This window comes from Silurus meridionalis, chromosome 21 (assembly GCF_014805685.1).
Source record: "Silurus meridionalis isolate SWU-2019-XX chromosome 21, ASM1480568v1, whole genome shotgun sequence".
Lineage (NCBI taxonomy): Eukaryota > Metazoa > Chordata > Actinopteri > Siluriformes > Siluridae > Silurus > Silurus meridionalis.
In genome coordinates this window covers 14821790-14835820 of record NC_060904.1, presented here as the reverse complement: position 1 = coordinate 14835820, position 14031 = coordinate 14821790, and the positions used below count along the sequence as shown (strand labels likewise).

At 36.6% G+C, this 14031-nt stretch overlaps 1 protein-coding gene across 1 annotated transcript in view; it reads left to right on the top strand.

Moving 5' to 3' along the window:
• Positions 1–596: 596 nt before the first annotated feature.
• myom3 (myomesin 3) overlaps positions 597–14031 on the top strand; it is a 51057-nt gene continuing 37622 nt past the window's right edge. Inside the window, exons 1-3 of the mRNA XM_046877410.1 lie at positions 597–733; positions 5698–5811; positions 11332–11436. Coding sequence (XP_046733366.1) covers positions 5705–5811; positions 11332–11436 — 212 coding nt within the window. The 5' untranslated portion in view covers positions 597–733; positions 5698–5704. The remainder of the gene's footprint in view (positions 734–5697; positions 5812–11331; positions 11437–14031) is intronic.

Below are 14031 nucleotides of genomic sequence, written 5' to 3'. Positions count from 1 at the left end.
AAGACCTAATAGAAAATAATTTCTACTTGTCAAATGTACAGAACAGTGACATTTTTTCTTCACATATCCCAGCAATGTTTGGAAACTGGGGTTAGAATGCAGAGTCAGCCATGTTACAGCACCCCTGAAGTGCAGATGTTTAAGGGCCTTACCTCCTTAGCCAGGCTATTTAGCTGGCATCTGAGGATTTATGAATGCAGTTTCTATGTAGAAGTGAAAATCTAATAAATTGACATTTGGACACAAAGCACGTATTTAGCTGGGAGCTCAATCTCAGGACAGGGAACGATTGAGTAAATCTAGACAGGAAAAACCCTGCTGTTATTCATCACACACCATGTGCTACGCAGAGTAATCCTGTCCTAATCCCAATGCACAACTGTATTGCCAGTCAGACAGGCCCAGAGCTGGTGTTCGCTTTAAATCCCCCATACTCACAGAAGTATTCGCTGTCTTGTCCCATTGTGTCATCTGTAAGTCTATCCGGACAATTCAAATTGACCCGTGCATTTTAGACCTTGGTCTATATTTACTACCATGAGGTGGAGGCCGCTTGGTTCACACTGCATTCTGCCAGTGAAGGACACTGTCTGTCTAGTGGGGTCACCCTCTTTTTGCAACTCTCCACACAAACACACACTTACACAGAGGGGAAAGGGACAGAAAGAAGCGAAATAATAAGAGAAGGACACATTGTGGATCTAATATTCCTGCACACTTGCTCCTGATAAACGTGAGTTACATTTTAATTTGTCATTCTCTTTCCCAAGACACGTACTCTCGGAGTAGCATTCATCTTAATGACCCTGAAATGATTAACCTTCTGTAATGACAGACATGAACATAAATATTGCATGTCTCCTCTAATTGGTCGAAACATGTCATTGTCTTATTATAGGTCATTAATTTCATATTACAATGATGTCAAATACGATTAGCAATATTGTTCTAATTTTAATTCAAAATACTACAGATTACAAGAACGTCCAAAAAAGAGATTATGATTTAAAGAGATAAAAGTGTAAGTGAAAACAGCTAATGAAATGAATCAAAAAGCTCCTCAAGGCAGGCCAAGTTCAAGCAAAACTGAACACATCCACACACAAAAAAAAACTCAAAACGAGCTAAAATGGTACAATCTATAACTCCACCCCAAACCCTAATATTAACCGCCATAACTTTTTTCGTACAATTTTAATTGTAACAAAAATAAATACATTTCAAGGTTTAAATCATTAATTGTGTAACAATCATTATTATAAATGACAAATAGGTTATTACACATTGTAAAATTAGCAACATAAGCATCACATTCTATGAAAATGCAAGTAGAAGTGGAGTAGATGGGCATAGTAAATGGCATCATAAAATAAAAGGGGAGGAAAACAATAAAAAAAATGTAAATAGACAGAAGGTATGGTTTCACTAGGCTTAAAGCAAGTGCCATTTCTTAAAATAAGGTATTTTAGCCAGAACAACTACTTTGTTCTGTCAACATTCTTGGGTGCCCTTATCTGATGTTTTGGGTCATTCTGCTGTTAAAGTTCCCATGCTGAGCTCCTCAAGAATGGTATGACAGCCTTGCGATATCATTGTACCGTGCACAAGTTCAAGATTCCTGTGGCAGGTGCAGCAAAGCAGCCCCAGAACATAGTCCATGTTTCTCAATAGGTATCATGTTGTTTTCTTTGAAAGCTTCGTTTTTGCATCCATGAGGGTATCTTCATCCATGCCTCGCCAAAAAACTACAGTTTGGTCTCATCTGTTCAAAGCGCATCCTTACAAAAGCATCATGGCCTGTCGGTATACATCTGAGAAAATTTGAAAGAATTAGTCTGAAACATCACAATAATTCAATTATTTTTACTTAAATTCAAGGACTACGAACAAATTTGTATGTCTGTATAGATTCTGGAAGCGTACGTATTAGTACGTTGATATTCACCTTGTACATGGAATTAGTATCAAAGCAACTTTTAAAGAAAATGAATCAATACATTCTGACCAATCGGATTTGATAATTGAACATTAACTTTCTTTCGGCTTCTCCCATTAGGGGTCGCCACCGCGGATCATCCACATGCTTGATTTTGCACATGTTTTTACGCTGGATGCCCTTCCTAACGCAACCCTCCCCATTTATCTGGGTTCGGGACCGGCACTAAGAGTGCACCGGCTTGTGCAACCCTAATGGCTGGGGTTGGTTCCCTGACCGGGAATCGAACCCGGGCCGCAGCGGTGAGAGCGCCGCATCCTAACCACTAGACCACCAGGGGACCTTGATAATTAAACATTACTGTGGTAAATAATATGGTAAATTGTATACCATTAAATATTAAACGTACATGTCAACCACAATAACAAGAATCATATACTGGTGGCCTTTTAGACATGAGAGGCAGGAGAGTGGAATTTGATTTAAAATATAAAACAAATTAATTGATAATGAATAAAAAGCAGCACTTTTATTTTATATCTCAAAGCCAGTGTACTTTTTCCTTCTATATGAAACCGCTCGCATAGTTTTACAGATCATATTCTGAACAAACCCAAAATTTTATTCAAGACCATGTCTTGAGATCTCTAGCTGCACAAGACAAATCACACTTCTTCAACCTGAAGCGTTTATCACAATTTCAATCATAAATCTTCCACCAAAACGAGGCTATTTTATCCCCTGTTCATTCCAATGTAGTGTATTTTCAACTCCCTGATCCTTTTGTGCACTAGATCAAACAATATAAAGAAATCCAACAGGACAATAGGAAGGGGGGAAAAAACCACTCAGGTTGTGATAGTAATACAAGCGGTGGCTGCGAGTTCACTGTAAATAAAGTCATTCCTCAAAAGTGGCCTAGTTCTGCTGAGCATATGCGTGTGAATGTTTTTCCCATAGTGCCTCCTGTGATAAATGATTTCGAGATCACAGTGGGCAGCATGCAGACCCGAACTAATGAAGTATTATTCACTCAACAGGCCACAAAGGGGCGTTTAAGGGGGTTTCTAACTCTGTCTCCTCTGGTTCTGTCTTCTTTCCTCAAATCATGTTCTTTGTAATAGTGGCTGATGTTGTAATATTTTCATTTAATGTCGCAATGTCAAATTAATTATAAACTGATCAGGCATAACATTATAAGATAAGATAAGATATACCTTTATTCGTCACACAGTGGAGAAATTTCTTTGTTACAGCAGCAAAAAAATAAATAAATAAATAAATGCAAATATATAAAAGAATAGACGAATAGACATACTTTGTTAAAATACAAATAAGGAAAAATAAGGAAAAAGTAGGTATTGCAGGTAGTATTATGACATTATGAGCGGTGAAGTGAATGACGCTGATTATCTCTTCATCATAGCCAACTGTTAGTGGGTGGGATATATTTATTAGGCAGCAAGTGAACATTTTGTCCTCAAATTTGACGTGTTAGAAGCCTGAAAAATGATATTAGTGAGTTTGACAAGGGCCAATTTGTGACGTCTAGACAACTGGGTTGGAGCATCTCCAAAACTGCAGCTCCTGTGGGCTGTTCCTGGTCTGCAGTGGTCAGTTTCTATCAAAAGTGATCAAAGGAAGGAACAGTGGTAAACCAGCGACAGGGTCGTGGGCGACCGAGGCTCATTGATGTACGTTTGGAGCGAAGGCTGGTCCGTGTGGTCCGATCCAACAGACGAGCTCCTGTAGCTCACATTGCTAAAGAAGTTCATGCTGTTAATGCTCGATAGGTCTCGACTCTTTTGGCAGCATAAAGGGGACCAACACAAATATTAGGCAGGTGGTCATTATGTTATGCCTGATAGTTGGCCATAAAGTTATGCCTGGTCGGTGTATGATCGCTTATTCTTTGCAATGTTAACATGATAAAAGGAATGGCTTGTCTTTTCTCCCAATATAATTGTCCACATATGAAAATAACAATATCTATATAATTTACTAAGTAACCCTATTTTCATACAATAATGTAAAGGTGCTTTTTACTTGTCACATGTAGATTACAGTGAAATTCTTTCTTTGAATATCTCAGCACTGTTGGAAAGCTAGAGTCAGCTATGATACAGAACCCCTGGAGCACAGAGGTTTGGGGGCCCTTCTCAAGGGCTCTAAGAGTGGCAGCTTGGCGAAACTGGGTCTTGAACCCCCGTTCTTCAGATCAGTAGTGTTAGACTTAACCACTGAGTTACCACTTACCTGGTTTTTGTTAATTTAAAAGAAAATACAAGGACGATAAAAAATTCAAAAATACTTATTAACTTGTTTTTAAAACCACTCACAGATCTGTTACAGCTACCCAAAAAGTCATTTAGAAAAAAATCTAGGCTAAACGCACTTTGCTAGCTGTATAGTGTAGCATTTACTTTTTGCTTAGTTATTTCCCAAGTATCTGCACTACATACTTCACAACATTAGCAATGAACAGTATGTATGTTTATACAACTACCTCAGAAATTACATTATAAAAAAATGTAAAGTTCTTTGAGTTTCTTTTGGGGAACACTCAAGGTAGAATCTCAGAACAAAGAACTTTTTAAATTTTTGTATTTTTGGAAGCTATGAATTATGTTAAATACTTGCAATTTAGGCAAATGGTTATAACGATGAAAAAGAAAAAGGATGAGAAATGGAAAATAAAACATTGTATGCAGGGATGTAATTAAACCAGGGATACAGTAGCGTTGCCTTCCAGTGCATCCATAAATGAAACTTTAACTTCATTTTGATTTCGTTAGCCGCTGCTGCCACTGCTGGATGCTGACGTGCAAATTTTCCGGGAGTGAAAAAAGACCCATATATATATATATATATATATATATATATATATATATATATATATATATATATATATATATATACACACTGTATAATGAAGTGTGTTTACCTAGTACTTAGTCGGTTGTTGCTAATGTTGGTCACAAGTCACAATACGTCTGTCAAAACAAAAGGTTTAAACCTAAGAAAAATCTCCAGTTAAGTCTCTGCAAACAAATTAGTTAGAAGTGTTTAGTCATCCTTTATCCAGGGCTAAAGAGATAAACGGAGCATTAGCATTAACTCGGTTATGGAGCTTATTTTAAACTTTGCTTGGATCCGTTGTTTTCTAGATCCTTGAAATTATCCACACTGATGTTAATCTGATAAAGCAAAGATGGAAGGATTTAACATTTATTTTAAGATATACACAAAAGCATTATGTCTATAAGCGTTACCATGGTTTTACATTGTTTAAAAGCATTCTGAAATGCTATTCTGTTGATCATGGTTCTGACGAGGGTGTACTTGAGTTGCTATGGCCTTCCTGTCATCTTGAACCAACCTGAAACCCATTTTTACCCTGATCTCTATCATCAACCTGCCTCCAAACATGGAACTGCCATTGACTGGATGTTTTTTTTTTTTTTGCACCACAACTATGTAATGACTGCTGGCAAGATTTCTGATGTCAAACATGCATAAAGCTCTTGTTCTTTGTTTCTATGATTATAACCATTGCCCTGCTAACTCATGGTCTGCTAATGATAATTGCATATATGAACAGGCGGTAGATAAGGATATAACAGTAAGGCGGTAATCACAAAACTATGTTGACAGGGACATTAATGGTGATGCTAATGGTGATTGTATAAGCAGTGATAGCAAGCAACACAAGTTATTCTAATTGAACTGTCCTTCAACTATACCGTGCGGTGTTTTTGCAGGTTTAACATGGCAGCTAAAATTGTGACATACCGAAGCCAGGAGGAGGAGACAGCACAGATGTCCCACAGCATGGAGCTATCATCGCAGATCAAGAAGAGGAAATTTAAATCCAGGTATCCAGCTTTATTTTCATCATAATCATAATCGTCATTGTCACCACGATGTATAATAAATCATAAATGCACACGTTCTTGGTAAAGCAACATAAGATCATCAAGTGTCACCTTACTCATCCTCAGCATAGGTTTTTCTCTGGGTTTGTCTTTTTACAGGGGATAAATTCATATTAAATAGCAAAATAGCAACCAAAAAAAAAATCTTACACCACAGTTACACCATAGCTCCACCAAGGACATAGTGCAGTCTGGGTTATTTTGGGATGAGGCACATTTTACCCAAGAGCACTTGGATTTTGGAGAAGATTCATAACCATACAAGCATGTGTACAGGGAATGAGTAGCAGTGGTGGACGAAGAACACAAACCATGTACTTGATTTAAAGTAGAGATACATAAGGTAAAATATTACCCCAGTAAAAGTAAACGTATTCCTTTTAAACTTTCAATTGAGTAAAAGTACAAAAGTATTTGCCTTCAAATGTACCTAAGTATTGAAATGATTTATTATGGCTATAATTTTTCTATTATCGTTTTTGTCACAAAACTCTTACTTAAGCAGTTTATGTGAAAATTCTCTAATGTTACTCTTAAAACTCCAATCTATTAATATAATGACATTATTGAGTCAAACACTGAATTGATATCAATTACAATTATCATGAGCCCAAAACCTTCTTTTCAACTACTTCAAATAAAAACTTAGAATTATTTATTCCTTCCAAAATATTCTGCTTGCTTGAATTGTATGTGTGTGCTAAGTAAATACCACCAAGCGACAAATCAAAACAAGTTCAAAACACAGTATGCGCTCTACCCTGCTTGGTGACTTGCTGTGTGCTTGACCAGTGTTTATCCACGTATAAATAAAAAGGTAAATGCAGTAAAAGACTCCCCAAATGGAAATACTTAGGTACAGTACAAATGCGTGAAAATGCTACTTAAGTACCCTAATGAATTACATTTACTTTATTGCTGTCCAATGATGAGTAGCCATGTTACAATACACATACATGTTGAATTTGTCTGTAGAAAATAATGTCTATGTGCTTAACTGATAATAAGCATACTCATTATCCATGGTGTCAGGGTTTCATTGTATTCAACTTGTGCACAAGAACCATAAACATGTTACAGTTTGAAACCCACAAAATAACACACTTAAAAACCAGATGTTCCCTGCTATTGTTCCGAAGCGCCGAGCTTCCCCTCTAAAGTCCGATTTGACTTTCAAAGTGGTTGATAAACTGGCCTAGCTGTCCGTAGTGTCTTGCCGAGCTGCACTGTTTACACTACAAACCTCACTTTACAAACCCAAGCCATGTGTACTTCCTCTTTTTTCCCCTATTTCTTCTTCCCACCTCAACTTCTCTGCGCTTCTGAACCGAGCTTATAGACTTCTGCTTTTCTGCTCACCTGTTCATCTGTTGTCACGGAGTCAATATCATGCCGCAGGCTAAGCCTTAGCTAATCGCATTTATCATCACCAGCAAAAACAAGTCAAGAGGAAGGTGTTGCCCTCGTTATTATCTCTTATTTGAGTTTTTATATGTTAGGTATTGTGTCTATGTTTGTTCAGAATATGCAATATGGGATCAGGAGCTTTTACACTGTGTAATTGTCTTAAACATAGATTTATACAAGGTGGAAAACTAGGATTTGGCAACCCTGAGGCATCTGCAATTGTTTGGAACCAGTGCTAGCTGCTTTAGAACCCCTCGCCATTAATTATAATGAAGCAGTGGAGTGGTGCGCAATAAGGATTTTCTTAAACGCTTTTATAAGAACGGTAAAAGTGTGAGTGCTGCGCAAAGGGAATTTCGATGATTAGGACGTCATGATTGTGTCCCTTCTGCTCATGCGATTACAACATAGGTGCGTAGTTTCGAAGAAACATCAATGATGCATGGTGTGGAATGGAGCAGCGAGGGCTCCTTTAAATGGCAACTTGTACAGCCTTGATATTCTCTGGTATGCTGCCCTTTGAACACCATCTGGGGACTTCTTTTTTAAGGCTGAACCAGTTTCTTCGAAATTAGCAGACGGGACACAGTTATGACGTCCCAACTGGTAATGAAGCCGAAATTCCCTTTGCACAGCACTTACACTATCACCATTCTTATAAAAGGTTTTACAGCATACGCTCTTTACACACCACACCACTGCTCCATTATTATTAAGTCCCAAGGTTGTCAACTCCAATTTCAAAAATTTTCCATTTCCCTTCACTTTACTGTATTTACGGTATTTGACATACACACAATCCAAAGCAATTTACAAAGTGCTTTGAAGTATTTATCAGTAAATATATTCTGATACTGGTTCATTGGGACACAAACTAAATACTGTCAGTCAAACTCTGTTGGGAGAGAAAGCAAAGAGGTAGGTCTTCAGACATCATTTGCCAAAGACTCAGCAGTTCAGACCTCCAGTGGAAGTTTACTGAACCACCTAAGTGCTAGAAGAGATAAGAGTCTAGGAGCAGGTCTTCCTTGTACCCTGAGAGATGTTTTTGCTTCATTTCACTAGCCATTATTAACATTTAAAGTATTTTGGCAAACGCTCTTATACAGAGCTATATAAAATGATCTATATTTAAAAAGCTGAGCAGTTGAGGGTTAAGGGCCTTGATCATAGGCCCAGCAGTGGCAGCTGTGTGAGGCTGAAGTTTAAACTCACAACCTTCTTAGCCAAAATCCAAAGCACAAGGACAAACTTAAGATTATTGCTTTACATATATACAATATAATTATGAAGAAGATTGTTGGTAGACCTGTGATAAAGTAACAACTACTACATTCCACATATGTCATAAATCAGATATCAAATTGCAGCTGTCCTGTAAGTTTTTAGCATCCAACACCATTCTAATGCTTTCAGAAATATTTAAAAAAAATGTTCATTCAGTGATTTGCTGCCTAAAGTTTGATGCCCTAATTTAGTTGGTAATAAACTATACTACAGAATCACTTCTATCTAGAACCAACACATTTTTTTTTTTTTTTTACATGCTTTATATTTGCAAAAGACCATCTGTGGACCATAGTGAGTTTTTGGCAGAACAATGGTACGGTTGAAAGAAAAACCATCAGCAATTTCCCTCAGCTATGAAACATGGTGGTGGAAGTATCAGGTATTGAGACTGAAGCATTGAATTCAAAAACAAAAATTAAAAATCTATCTGTCTGTTTATCTGCCTGTCTCTTTGTCTGTCTGTCTAGCTCCATATATGCCAGGCAGACTTCTTTACATTCAATATCTATGCATTTCTTTTTCATTCAAACTGTCCAATTTTTTTTGTCTGTCTCTGTCTGTCTTTCTCCATCTGTCACTGACTCTCTCATTCTCTTATTCTCTCTCTCTCTCTCTCTCTCTCTCTCTCTCTCTCCAATGTTATGTGCTGCACCTCTGGGCACATTAATATGACTTGAGCATGCACAGTGCCTCAGCCGTAAGCTTTTGTAACAACAGCATGAAGATGAATTACTCGATTAATTAAAGAAGAAGAAGCCTGCTGTCTGTTCTCAGCTTTCCAGAGCGTGTTACCGGCTTACACACCTTCACATTTCATTAAGGAATCTTTCAGTCTTTTAGACAACAGTAATACAACCTCAAAGCTCTGGTGTAATCAGTGGTCAGAGTTCAGTTTAAAGCATCAACCTGAGGAGAAGATCGCAGCTCCATCTCCTGGACTGAAGCGGAAAATTCACTTTGGCCTGCAGGGAGAACGAACACGTACAGAGCTTATTTAATGAGATGAATCTATTTAAGTAAGTGTATTCTATCTAGGTTAGTTCCCTGTAAGGGTGCAAAGCCAAATCGTGACACATATTACTAATGGTGCTGCTGAAGGTTTTGTTAAATCGGCTCTTCTGAGAACACTTGAACGTTAATGATAAAACTCCCTAATCCATGTGTGTGTGTGTGTGTGTGTGTGTGTGTGTGTGTGTGTGTGTGTATTCTTTAATGCTTTGCTGTTATTTGTATCAGGTGATCGATGCCCTGCTGCAGGTACCAACTGGCAAAGAAGCATTGTTCCCAAATACGAAAAAAACTAAACAAAAATTAATAATTTTATCCACATTATTTCATTAATATTATTAGACGTTTATATTATTATAAGACCTTTTTATTAAGAGGCATTTATAAGAAAAAACATATTACAGTAATAATATTATGAGAAAATATTGTATTATTACAAAATCATTCTTACATATTTACAAAAAAATACTTTATTACAAATGTAATAAATTTGCAATTTGTTTTTATAATTTGCAAACAGAAATGAAGGAGCAGAACAGGTACACAAAAAAGTGATCAATCGTGAACAATAAGGCTTTGTAAGTCAAACCTCACCAGAAGAGTTTGTAAATAGAAGTCTTTTGTATGTGTGTTTAATCAGAAGATTGGAGATGCAAAACAGGATTTAGAAATATGAAGTTTTGCGGCAGCCATTTTGGGAGGCCGCAGTCGTATTTGGGATCTGGAGTTCCCAACTCACAGCGGTCTGACAATCTTGATATTGCACCACATCCCTGATTTTAGTTTTTATCTAAATCTACGAAAAGACAAATATAAAAATGATCATTCGCTATATATAAAAAAAATAAATGTACTGTAATGTGTAAATGTATAAATGTGTATAGAGGTAGATTTTTGAGTGTTTATATAATGTATTCAGTTACAGTAATCCCCCGTTTATCGCGGTGGTTACGTTCTAAAACCGCCCGCGATAAACAAAAAATGCGATAAACGGATGCCACTCCAAAAATGCTATTTTATATATACAGTACTGTACCGTATTAACAATTCACTTCCTTTTATAATTAATAATTATATTTTTATTCATACATTTCATTATTATTTTTAACATAATATTCAACTATTTTTGTTTTATCGTGCTATCCACTAAAGACCGGGAAGATCAGACAAACTAATGAGATACGTGGCAAATGCAATTCCGCGATAAACCGTAAAAAGCGGGGGATTACTGTATATTATGTCTGACGTACATCTGATGGTGATGAATATTTAAAAGTAATTTAAAAAAGACATTGCCCCACATCATTACCCGAATTTAGTACTGGGTTTAAAAAAAAGAAACTATTATGCATGTTGGTGTTATCATTTTAAAAAGGTGTTACAGTTACAGTACACTTTTATTTTGACACGAAATTAAAATATGAATTATTTACGATTATAAAAAAAACATTGCTACATCAGATTACAAAAAATGTTGGTGAATAATACTTGCTACATGTTCATATTACTATTATTATTGCTATTTCAAGTTAGATGGGGTTGACTTTTTGGTTTCTGGTGGCCAGTTTTTGGAAGATGCTACTGAACAGCTCTGTTGCTGAGTTCAATTGTAAATCCTTTCTATAAAAACATCTGGCAAATGTATAAATGTAACAGTAATTTATCAACACCTCCTTAATTAAAATCTCGAAATCTTTCGTTTAGTACCTTTAGGACCAATTTCATTGTTGTTTCTTTTGTGGTGTTGTTTCCTAGTGATGAAGAGGCCTCCCTGGCTGAGTTCTATCCCATCATCCCGGGTGACATCATGTCTGTCAAAGAGATTCTGACAGAGCCAAAGTTTCCACGCCACAGGACATGGTACTGTAAAACCTCATACACAGCCAAAATGAGAAATTATATTCTATCGCTGATCTGTAAAGTTTTATACTTATTGTATTTATTCTAAGACATTATAATATTATAATATATACTACCTTACAACAAATAACAAATCTATTCAATCAAGAATACTATATTTAAAAATTCATGCTACATATTATATGATGTATTACTCCAGAAGATGTAAGTATGCATGCAGATTCTATATACAGTCTGTAAAGATGAATGTGAAGTCTCTATTGAGGATATGAGGATGAAGAAGGAGTCTGTATTGAGAATTTGAGGATGAATGAGGGGTATGGAGGATGTGAGGATGAATAAGCATTCTGTAGATGATTTGAGGATAAATGAGGAGTCTGTATTGAGAATCTGAGGAGTGTGGAGGATTGGAAGGTGAATGAGGAGTCTGTATGAAGAAAAAGTGAAGATGTATTAGAAGTATGTACTAAGAATCTCAGAATAAATGAGTGGTATGGAGGATGTAATGATGAATAAGCATTCTGTATATGATTTAAAGTTGAGTGTAGGTGGAGTCTGTACTGAGAATCTGAGGAGTGTGAAGGATTTGAGGATGAATGAGGAGCCTGTATAAAGAACGTGAAGATGTATGACTAGTCTGTACTAAGAATCTGAAAATAAACGAGGGGTATGGAGGATGTGAGGATGAATAAGCATTCTGTAGATGATTTAATGTTGAACGAGGAGTCTGTATTGAGAATCTGAGGAGTGTGAAGGATTGGAAGGTGAATGAGAAGCCTGTATGAAGAAAGTGAAGATGATTAGTCTGTACTAAGAATCTGAAGGTGAATGAGGGGTTTATGGAGGATGTGAAGATGCGAGGATGAAATAGAAGTCTGTATAGACAAATGAGTCTGTGTGGAGTATGTGAAGAATGTGAAGTCTGCATGGAGGATGCGAGGATAAAAGAGAAGTCTGATTAGAGGATGAAAGGATGAATGAGGAGTTTGGAGGATGTGAGGATGTATGAGGAGTCTGTATTGAGGATATGAGGATGAATAAGGATTATGTATGGAAACTGTAAGGATCTATAAAAAGAGTATTCAATGAGGCTAAAAGTTTACAAATGAACACGTGTTTGTGTGTTCCATAGTTTAGTCTACACTCGTTCATCTGATATGAAATTTGAGACTTGTTCTCAGTCTATCATTTTTTCCTGTGCTGTTTTCTACCACAACTTCAAACTAATTAGAGAGCACATATACATTTCTGTGTGGGAGAGTAGAACAAGGTTGCACTACTTGAGTGAGAGCATGCGTGTGATGAAAGTCAGGCGAGGCTACTGGAAAGAGACTCGAGGGAGGAATGTGAACAAATCAAAGTGAATATTCAATCACATCAACAGCATTCTTTTTGTATAATAACGCCCGTTTTGGCTCCAGATTGGAGCATTAAATGTGTTACAACTGGTGTAATGAAGGTATAAAAGATTCAATTCACTAATAAATGGGAATCGGTGAATTGAAACTATTCATGCAAAGTTTACAGTAAGGTGTCTATACTTTTTTTTTACTCAGGTATGATTTTCAGATACTCTTTACACCTTGGATACATTGGTTCCTATTATCATTTTTGTCACAAGACTAAATCTGCTTAATCAACTCAGATTATGTAAAAAGGCTCTAATGTTACTCTCAGCAAACAGATCTATTAATAGAATGATATTAATGAGTCAAACACTGATTGATATCTATTACAATTATCATGAGCCCAAAGCCTTTTTTTTCAACAAATTAAAAAAAAAAAAAAATCATGCAAGGTTACGGGTGTTGTGGCGAGTTCGAGTCTGGAGTTTCTTCCATCGTTATTCTTCTCAAAATGTTCTGCTTGCTCATAAACTGATGCTGAACTGCATGTTGGTGATAAGTAGATACACCATGCGCCAATCAAAACAAGTTTAAAACAGAGCGTGTGCTCGACCCTGATTGGTGGCTTGCTGCGTGATTGACAAGTTTTTATCCATTCAGAAATAAAAAAGAATGACTGATTTTGCTAAATGTAGTGGGAAAAAAAATATATTTGACTTTTAAATCTAGTAAAAGTCACAATAAATGTCCCCTCAAATTGAAATACTTCTCCTCAAAGTACAGATTAAAAGAAAATAATAAAAAGCTACCTTAAGTACAGCTATTAAGCTGTAAGCACTTTTACAGGTGTTCCTATAAAGTGGTAGATGAGTATACTGCATATTATGCATTACGAGGACAAATATTTATACAATTATTATAAAAGTTAAATTTTCAATGGGTGGAAAAGCATTCTGTGTGTGGCACAATAATAACCAATGCCCAAATATCCTCAAAGACATGAATAACTAGCATTATAGAATAAATTGAGAAATCAAAGCACTCTAAAGTGAGTGTTGTTCAAGTGTACACTTCAGCTAAAAACGTCTGAAGCCTCCTCCACAAGAACTCCCACTGCCGTCATTTCGGGGAACGTTTCTCCACGTCTTCTTGGCTTTTCAAGGTAACGCAGGCCAATCTAGATTCAGAAGCATGCACTCGACGACCTCCTCGCGAGCTCTTCAGCGACAGGCGGAAAAATGTCACGCAG